General features: G+C 31.9%; 1 protein-coding gene across 1 annotated transcript in view; it reads right to left on the bottom strand.

Annotated features, from left to right (window-relative positions):
* Positions 1–267: 267 nt before the first annotated feature.
* The window catches only part of LOC120350922 (glutathione hydrolase 1 proenzyme-like), a gene marked incomplete at its 5' end in the record, with an annotated part of 52,537 nt that continues 41,757 nt past the window's right edge, over positions 268–11,047 (bottom strand). The window contains 2 exon segments of the mRNA XM_039426219.1: positions 268–856; positions 2,119–2,232. Of these exon segments, the coding sequence (XP_039282153.1) occupies positions 704–856; positions 2,119–2,232 (267 nt within the window).

The following is an 11,047-nucleotide window of genomic DNA, read 5'->3' as shown; positions in this document are numbered from 1 at the left end:
ACCCTTCACGCCAATTTGTAGTGAATTTGAACTTAAGTTTCGTGAATTTGAAGAATGACATTTTTTAATAATAATTATAAGAATTATTCTTATACTTCTTTGCTATTTTCATTTTTAATAAAACATTTGCAAAGAATAATGCAGTAAAATTGAAAAACGATTAGAGAACAACCAAAAAATCTTACCTTGCTGATCTGCTCAAAAATGTGCTTTTAAATTTCTTGCTATAGCAACATTGGACGATATTTGAAAGAATGTATTGCAGAATAAATATCATGAAAAACATTTTTTATTCTTATATAATAATTTACATTATTAATATTGATTTCATTAGCAACTTAATACATATCTTAATGAATATTATAAAATGCAAATTTTTTACCATATCAATCCACTACCTTATTGTTTAAATACCTAAAACATAATTATTATGTATAATAATTTTATCCACCTCTTTTTTATTTGCAAGTGTTAATCAATTACTTCTCTATAAAGAATGTTACTGTACTTGAGTTTTACATACTTACTTAATTATATTAATGGTCACTCTCTCCAAAGTAAGTTTAACTATTAAACTCGTTTAACCAATGTATGGTTGAGTTCATTAAAATGTGTTTTAATTGAGTCAGCTGATGGTTTAAACTAAAATTTGAGTTTACATTCTTTGGAGAAAGCTATCCTATCTCTACTTCTATCACGTGTTTTAATAACCATCACAGGCCCCATTAAGATACCAATCTGAATATGCTTGGAATGTGTCTTTATTTTTTCGTGTAATTATTGATATTCCAGATGCTCTGGCTTCCTTCTGCATGCTGTAGGAGTAGGAGGCTCCTGACATTATAGTAGTGGTGTCCTGTCAAAATACATTAGGAAGATTTGTTGAATTAAATAAAATTATCCACTTTCGCCTAGTGCGAACAAATGACGACGAGCGTGAGTGTGGCTTTTGCCAGTGCTCGCCTTCATTTGCTTTCACTCCGATTTTTTTCGAGGTGAGGCGAGTGAAGGCAAGTGACTAGCTGAGCATCCACGAATAATCACATTGCAGTGTGGATGTGCGACTTGCGAGAGTGTGGACTATAAGCATGAGTGGTTTATATTTATGTGCCATCGAAAGTGTCAAGGCTCCTAAATGGAAAAATATGGAAAAATCAAAATCCATATATCTAGTGCAGTTGTAGGATCATAGGTACTGAAAGTTCATTTTTTTCAATTAAAAAATTAATCTATTTCGTACAACATGATATATTATTACTAACATCGTAACTAGCAAGAAATAATGAAAAAAAACTATGGAAATACAACTTTTAATATAATTTGTTTTGCTGTGTAAGAAAAAGCATGAAGCGAAATAAAGATGGGCACACCTAGGCATGAGCCCTATTGGAGTGCACTTCTATTCAAAATAAAATAAATTGGAAGTCAATCTCAAGAACGGCCTCGAGACTGAAGAAATGAGATTTTTATCATGTTTTTTTTTCTGTGTTTGTCTCACATAATGGAGGAGACTCTAAGATGTAAGAATGACAACTTTGAAGACTTTAATGAGATTTTTGGAGATACAAGAATGAACTAAAGCTTAATAAAAAAATCTGATAATTTAGCCTACCTTATGACAATAACTTAATAAATAGATACAAGAATGAACCAAATCTTAATAAAAAAATCTGATAATTTAGCCTACCTTATGACAATAACTTGGGGAAACTTGTAAATAGGTAGATACCGTTAATGATTACACTTACTGTATAAAGAATATGATATAATAGTAACTGTAGTTCTGATGAGTAGCTGAAATAATCGTAAAATATACATCATTGCTATACTCAGGAGTTATGATTCATTTTGCTCAAGGTAGTAGGACTTTCAGAAACTTAAGCATTAATTAAGCAGCAAATTGCAGTGACTGGTGAAAATCGTCTATTTACTACCATAAGTAAGTGCAGCCATTTGTGCTACAGCACGTCTGGTTATTTCAATTTATTCAGCCCATTTCGGCACATAATTTTCTTGAAAAAATCTGCGGCTGTTTATACAGATCAATTTATCAATAAATAGGGAATATTTTGGGCAAAAAAGTAAAGTAGTGAAGTGAAACTTATGTTGTCCTCTCACCTCTGGAATTCCATCTTCATAGAAAACAGTCACTGGGTAAAGTTGATGATGTATCCTTGGACAGTCCACCGCATACTTCACTGATCTCCCATAAAATATGTTGATTATCATAACCTAAGGAATTTGGAATAGATTTAAATTTGTAAAAAAAGATTTATCATAATACAGATAGCGAGGTGAAACTACCCATAACAAAAGGCCTACACGCTAATAAAACCATAAAATGTAATATTAGATACCTAGTCTGTTTAGTGAGTTTCATTATCCTACTGAATTGAATTTGAAAACATCTCCAATTATGTAGATATGGCCTACACGCCAATAAAATCATAAAAATGCAATATTAGTCTGTTTAGTGAGTTTCACAATCCAGCTGAATTGAATTTGAAACCATTTTCAATGATAAAGATATTAAAAAAAAGCTTCATCGTACAACATATCCAAGTCAAGTAGGCATTGAATTCACTGTAAGTTACTTCATAATAAGTTTTCTTAATAAATACAAAAATATTCGTGTACTTTGAAATTTTATTGCTTAGTTTTGGTGCTCATATGGATGAACACAGTATTGAGCTAGAACTCGTAGAGAACGGACGTATAGTGGAGTAGTAATAGTGTAGTGTAGAAGTAGTGAGTCAGCAGTTTGTTTGCGATTAAAAGTGGAACAAAAATATTGCATCTAGTATCGGTCGTCAACCGCGGTATTTTATGCAAGCAAAGCGACCTGCTTTTCGCGGCGGTAATATAGCTCCGTTCGCGTTTCCGTGTGCGTGAGTGTTGATTACAAGTGCTGTTTGAAATGTATGGTAGCGAAATCGCACTATGTCCGACTTAGTGAAGCCACCAAGTTTTCCTGCATCAGAGCAAGAAGAAAAGGAAGCCACTAACGAGAACATGGACACCAACAACATGGCAAATACACCAGAAATCCAGTGTTCACTGGATCAATACATCAAAGCAAATAAACTCAAATCTTCAGCCGAGCAGGTACTTTTCATCGCCTGGAAGGAATCTGATGAGAAGAGGAAGGAGCTAGAGAGAAGCAACGCCGAACTCTTGCAAAAAATGCAGGATTTGGAAAAAAAATTCTCAATATTGAGAAAAAGATCCATTGCACACAGCCTACCAGCTCAGCAGCCGAGAACTACTCGACAAATGAAGAAGAATTGGCTAAAGAAACTGAATGGATCAGAGCTCGTACTAAGCGGGCTACCAAGAAGAGGAAGCTTAGCACCCCATCGCCAGAAATCAAAAATGAGTCTGCAAAAAAGAAGCAACAAAATTTGAATAATAAAATCACTCCTGTGGGAAAACCAATCAGTGAGGAGGAGAAGAGGAAGAACAAAGAAATGCCACCACCGCCAATCATTGTGGATAGTATTAAGAATCTGAATGTACTTCTTAAGAGTTTGAAAAAAGTGTCACCAGCTGACAAATTTAGGATAAAACTGTTAAGTAAAGAAACATTTAAAGTAATCCCTAGTGGAAGAGATCCATAGAAATCGATAGAAAAACTCTATTGATATCAATATATGCTCATGGATATCAATACATGCTCATGGATATCGATAGAAATCCATGGATACCAATAGAAATCACGGTTAATACAGTCAATGAACTTACAACTACAAGTTTAGTGATATCAATAGAAGTTCATGGATACCAATAGAAATCACGGTAAATACAGTCAATGAACTTATATTGATATCACTGCAAGTTCAGTGATATCAATAGAAGCTCATGGATATCAATAGAAATCCATGGATACCAATAGAAATCACGGTAAATACAGTCAATGAACTTATATTGATATCACTACAAGTTTAGTGATATCAATAGGAGTTCATGGATATCAATACACATCACGGTAAATACAGTCAATGAACTTCTATTGATATCACTGTACGTTCAGTGATATCAATAGGTGCTCATGGATATCAATAGAAATCCATGGATACCGTACTAATAGAAATCACGGTAAATACAGTCAATGAACTTATATTGATATCACTACAAGTTTAGTGATATCAATAGGAGTTCATGGATATCAATACACATCACGGTAAATACAGTCAATGAACTTCTATTGATATCACTGTATATTCAGTGATATCATAGGTGCTCATGGATATCAATAGAAATAATGGTGAATACAGTCAACAAAAATCTATTGTTATCACTGAACTTTTAGTGATATCAATAAAAGTAAATGGGTATCATTAGAAGTAAATACAAACAAACAGAAATCATGGTAAATACAGTCAATGAGCTTCTATTGATTATATAAAATCTTCATTGATATCAATAAGGACAGGTTTCTGAGCTCTCAGGATGATATTACCCTTGTTAACACACGATGTGAAAATCACGTTTCTTCACATGAATAAAATATGAAAATGTTAAAAGTGAAAATCAAACATTTTTTCAACTCTCAATTTAGGCTTTCTGACCAACAGTTTGGATGAAAAATCAAATTTCAACCCCTGTGGAATTTAGTCTTAGAAAAGAGTGGACTGTATAAATAGGAGAAAATAAATCAAATTCTGAAATAAGAGAAACGATGTGTCTTGACTGATTTGACACCTGACTGAAATTCCACATGAGTGCAAGAACCGTTGTGCATTCAAAAACCTGTGCACTGGAATGAATGCAAAACAGTTTCAGGCAACTCAGTATTAAAACTAATCAACAACATGTAGGCTAAAGTGAAATGCCAAATGAAAAAGTAGGTTAGTAAAATACAAACTTTAATCAGCAGTAAAGAATGTCAAATCACATGAACAAGAAATAAAAAATTGAATACATGAAATAACCCCTCAGGGTGATTGGTCGACATATAAATTGGAATAGAATTTAACTTTGTTATGAACAAGATTAGGATTAAGTTTAGAACAGGATTTAAGTACATGAACAAAACTTGAAAACAGTATTAAAATGATTCTAGCAAAAAAGAACAAGTAAAAACAGTAATCTGAATGCAAGAACTGATTGCAATGTAACAATTTGAAATAGTAATAATTTGAAATAATTTGAATTTTAATCATTAAAGAGTGACAGTAAAAAGTTATGAATATAACAGTAATGCACATAGAAAATAATCTATCTGGTTATCAAAATGGAATAATGAAACAGTTACTAAACAAACGTTTAATAGAATACCAGTGTCTATAATAAATAGTCTTTAGATTAAACCTACAATTGTCATTTCTAATAACAAACAACACCTAGGAAAATTGAGATGTAAATATGTTGAATTGCAAGGCTTCAACATTTGAATTGGTTTGATACCAACAAAAGAAAACAGGTAGGTTAAAATTAAACATAATGGTTATATGAATAACAGTAGTCTATACTGAAATAGCAAAATTGCAAAATGCAGAAACTAAGCTTTAGCAATAATCAAAAGAATAATAGCAAAGAATTAAATAGGATTGATAATTGCAATGTTCACAGAACATTCATGAATTGATTACAAAAACTGACAAACAATTCTCAAGAGCAATAACTCAAAAATAAAGTGAAGTTGATTATGAACAACCATGAATTCCTAACCTGAAAGTTAAAAACAATAGATTAGGGTAGTAATAAAAATACAAAGTAAGTTATACAAAAAATACTCAGCTGCTGAACATAATGCAAGAGCCAAGGTCCCGGTTTGGTATAGGGCCTTCAAAGACAGCGTGAGCTTCCAATAGCTCGAATAGGCCAAAGTCAAGGTCCCGGTTTGGTCTAGGGCCTTCAAAGACAGCGTGAGCTTCCAATAGCTCAAATGGACACATCAGGAGAGAAACAAGATTCCAACTTGTTTGAAATGCCGATGAAACAGCAGCCAGTTGAAGAGGAAGAGTTTTCAATCAATGTTTTGAAGGATATATTTCCCAAGTTTTGGAAATATTCAGTTGCAATATTTGTAAAATGCGATTTACAATTGAGAGTCACATTAATTAGTGATATTGGCAATATATCACAATAATTATCAATAGAATGAATGATGGGTAAACTTTCAGTCCCACAATGCAAGCACAGAATTACTGAACAAGGTTAGCATTCGATGTAAAAACAAGAGTCTGTAATATGTAAAACAAATTTAAACTTGTAGACAGACGCGGTGACACACACAAGCAGCCATTTTGAGAATGCCATAATGGAAATAAAGTATGTAAAATCGAAGTGTTCAAGTCTTGAAAAACAAATAATAGTTCCACAGAACCAGTCGAGAATATCCAACAATTGATATAAACAAAACAGGGCGAGGTGAAAACTATTTTCATGAGAGTTCAAGTTGTAACTTATAATATTGTACAAGGTGTACACACACACACACACACAAGAGTTCCCGAACACGTTGACAAATTAGAAATAAAATAGTAAATGAACTACTTATGCGATTTTTAAAGTTGATGGCTCCAAAGAACCGAAAAAATGTCTCCAACAAATAAAACAAGCAAAACAGGGTGAGGTGAAACAATTTTTACGAATAAAGTAGAATGAATGGAGACACACACGAATTTGCTGCTAGACAGCCAAATGATAAACAGTGAAGACAGGAAGTGGATAGCAAGCAGGTGCTACCTTGATCAAGAAATCACCAATAAAATTGATGTTTAAAAAGATGCAAAAAATATCCGGAAGCCGAACAACAAATTGACAAATACAATAATAAAATGACAAAGGCTTCAGAACATATCCAAAAACTAAAACAAACATAAATAAAATATGCAGCGAAAATGCACAGTATCAGGTCGGCAGTGGACCACTAGCGCTCCAGCTGCAAAGATACAAACTAATAACTACTGCGCAGAGAAACATGACAATACAAAAATCAAAAAAAAAGATTGTTTGAAGATAGAGAATAGTCTTAACAACCCCTTTCTATCTGTTGCAAAATCGTTTACAACACACTGTTATTGAGATAAAAAAAATGTCATGCCAATTAAATTTTTGATGGAAAATTTTTTGAATTTTCCAAAAAAGTCTCACATTAAGCTTTTTGTTAATCAATTCTGGTATAGAAATGAATTTCCAGCACTTTTTGCCTCTTGCACAATTCGTCTATAGGGCACCGTTAACAATATAGACCTTTTGAGGTAATTTTAAATGCAGTTAAAAACTGTACTGTAATAATTTTGGCAGATTTTTAATTTTCCTGGAACAATGTATTTTTGATGAATGATTCGGGTGTAGAAGTGAATTTCCACCACTTTTTGTCTCTTGCAAAAATCGTCTACAATGCACCGTTAACGATTTATAGACCTTTTGCGGTAATTTTAAATGCAGTTAAAAACTTTGTAATAATTTTGGCAGATTTTCAATTTTCCTTGAACAATGTATTTTTGATGAATGATTCGGGTGTAGAAGTGAATTTCCTGCACTTTTTGTCCTATGTGAAAATCCTGTCAGATGTGCCGTTAACGTGCTACTGACGTTTAAAATTTAATAAAAAATTTGGTTCATCATGAAAAATTCTGAAAAAATTCATGAACGTTTCTGTTCATATTATCAACCTTGTCCTAGAATTTGAAATGATTCCATTCAAAATTGGAAAAGTTATAACACTTTTTCAAATTAGATCACAGTTTATGAGGAAAATCATGCAGTATCTGGAATTACTCATACAGACTTTGAAATGATTTTTGGGGTTTCAATTCAAATAATAACAACCTATTATTTTATCGTTTCCAACATTATTTCAGTGTCAAACACAAATGTCCCCCCATAAAAATCAATAATTTCCACCTGAAATTAATATCAAATGTATTAATAACAGTAACATTGTCAATAATTTTGAAATTGCCACCATTACTATGGTATCGAATGAAAATATCGATATATTATCAATAATATTGATACTGTGAAATGGAAATATCAAAGACTTAACAATCGATATATCAAACTAATTCTAACTTTTTTCCCGGTGAAAACTGATTATATTGCATTCAAAAATGTAGAAATCAGGATTGTATTCTACTTTTACTTATTTAAACTATGTAATTTGAATAACGCATTTCCAAACAAAGATGTAGATGATGTTTGAGAATATGTAATTATTAATAGTTGATAATTATTATTTATCGATGTATTGATAATATTATATTGACATTTTGGGTCTATCGATAGAATGATCATGATTACATGATGCACATTGCACAATCCACAATGAATTTTGCAAAGGACCAACGGTTTTTTGCAAAGAACAATGGTAATTTTTGTGATTTTATCCAGGAAATATAGGTAAGTCGAGTGATTTTGTTTTTATTGATGTACCGTAAAATGAAAGAATAAATTTATTGTAGGTCTAAATACTTATACAGGGTGATTCATAATTATGGTGAAATAATTTAATACGTGATAGTAGAGGTAAAAAAAAGAAAAAAAGTTCCTATAAACATATATCCATAAACGCTTCATTAGTGAGCTATACAGGGTGAAAGATTTCGCCCGGAATTCAGTTCCTCTGGTGAAATACACCGATGCTGAATTGTTTGGGGACTAGTTTTTGAAAAACTTATGCTGGACTCATATGGAAAAATATCTGAAAAATTGAATAAAACTAGTCTGGAATCTGTAGTGTGAGTAGTTTTTGAGAAAAAAGTTGAAATATGCAAAAAATCTAAGTAGAAAAACACAGACTTCTATGTTTGATGCCCAATAACTTTCTTTAATGACCAGTAAACAGATAATTTTTCACAATAAAAATTGTAGAGAATTTAATTCTGAAAAGAATGATGTAAGCTGTGTGAACTAAATTTGAATAAAACTTGGATAAAATGTATTCTTATGTAGTACATTACACCACAAGAATTTGCTGTTTTATGAGGAGAGAACTGATAACTCATAAGTTGTAGCTGATTGCAAATAAAATATTCGGTTTTTTATGAAAAGTTTTCTTTATATGAAAGTAGCATATCTAAATGACATTAAACTTATACCAAAAGACTAGTAGATTATGCCATTAAGACTGGGAGGAAGCTCAAACAGAAGTAGATGATCTCCTATGATTCCTGCCCAAATGTTTACTGAAAACTGATGTTGTGGAAGATTGGGATTGATGGCATGAGGGTTCTCAGCTGCCCAAATATGTTAGTTGTGGACGTTAACGATAGCTGTTCTTGTATAGTGTGCCTCGTCGGTAAATAAATCGGTTGTTAAAAAGTTTGGGTAAACAAGTTTTACTAAAAACCATCGGAAAATACCAGCACGGGGAATACAGTCTCGTGGCAATAGAGTATGAACTTTCTGGAGGTGATATGGATGTAATTGTTGCTCTTTTAGTATCCTAAAAATAATAGATTGATTGACATTAAACTGCACTGACAATTCTCTTGTGTTCTTCTCAGGATGTTCATAAATTTCATTAAGAACTTGTTCTTCTAACTCAACAGTCTTAGTAGATCGGGGTCTGCCTGCATAAATGTGCTCTTTGGATATCAAAGAATCTGTCTCAGACAGACGTTGATGAATAGTGGCAAAAAACCTTGAACTTGGACATACTCGGTTAGGAAAGTTCTCTTGATACAAACGTCTTGCTTCAGTACTATTACAGTAGTGTCCCATTCCATACATTAAATGCATGTCAGCTAATTCGGAGTATGAATAATGTCTAAAATTACCTGCCATTTTTTAAAAAGTTAACACTCAACACAAAATCAAAGTGAAATGGTTACAAATGACTGGTTAATAGGTTAAACAAAAAACACAGCGCGGCTACAGTGTTTTTTTGTTCAACAGTTAGCTAAAATATTTCTGAAAATAATTTTCAGCTGATAATTTCTTTTAAATATTTTTTTATTTAAAACAAAATGAATCAGCTGTTTTGGAACAGCTGTTCTTAAAATCAATGTTCTATTTGCAATCAGCTACGACCTATGAGTTATTAGTTCTCTCCTCATAAAACAGCAAATTTTGTGGTGTAATGTACTACATAAGAATACATTTTATCCACCTTTTATTCAAATTTAGTTTACACAGCTTACATCATTTTTTTCAGAATTACATTCTCTACAATTTTTATTGCGAAAAATTATCTGTTTACTGGTCATTAAAGAAAGTTATTGGGCATCAAACATAGAAGTCTGTGTTTTTCTACTTAGATTTTTTGCATATTTCAACTTTTTTCTCAAAAACTACTCACACTACAGATTCCAGACTAGTTTTATTCAATTTTTCAGATATTTTTCCATATGAGTCCAGCATAAGTTTTTCAAAAACTAGTCCCCAAACAATTCAGCATCAGTGTATTTCACCAGAGGAACTGAATTCCGGGCGAAATCTTTCACCGTGTATAGCTCACTAATGAAGCGTTTATGGATATATGTTTATAGGAACTTTTTTCTTATTTTTACCTCTACTATCACGTATTAAATTATTTTACCATAATTATGAATCACCCTGTATATTTAAATGATAATCTTTTTGAAAGACTATTATAGGCCACGCATAACATAACCTAATAATAATAAGAGAAAAGCCTGTTGAATTTATCATTGCTGGAAATAAGATGATTATTATTCCAGGCAGACACATTCCAGGGTTATATGCTGGTACATATAAATTTAAATGTGTAGCAAAACTTTTTATTTAGCCTAACCTAAGTAGACCTAATTGAAGTCACCACAAACTAATCTACACTCATGTTATTATAATGAACTTAATATCAATAATATATGACTGTGGATTGATAGATTAAAATTTATTCAGTTGTTTTCTGGACCGGCAGGCTTTATTTAAACTTTTTCCAGCAAGCAATTGATTCATTTATTTATATTAACAGCTTTATATCTCATTCCAATTCAGAAAAACTATTGGTGTAGTCCTCTCATTTTAGCAATATTATATTTTATATAATAAGAGAGAGTGAGACTGTGTTTGCAACATGTGTGTTTTTCCAATTTTCCAGTCAAGAAATATTATTTGAAATATGTTAAATTAT

Source organism: Nilaparvata lugens, chromosome 4, assembly GCF_014356525.2.
Source record: "Nilaparvata lugens isolate BPH chromosome 4, ASM1435652v1, whole genome shotgun sequence".
NCBI lineage: Eukaryota > Metazoa > Arthropoda > Insecta > Hemiptera > Delphacidae > Nilaparvata > Nilaparvata lugens.
The sequence above is the reverse complement of the archived record's forward strand: the minus strand, read 5'-3'. Positions and strand labels throughout refer to the sequence as shown.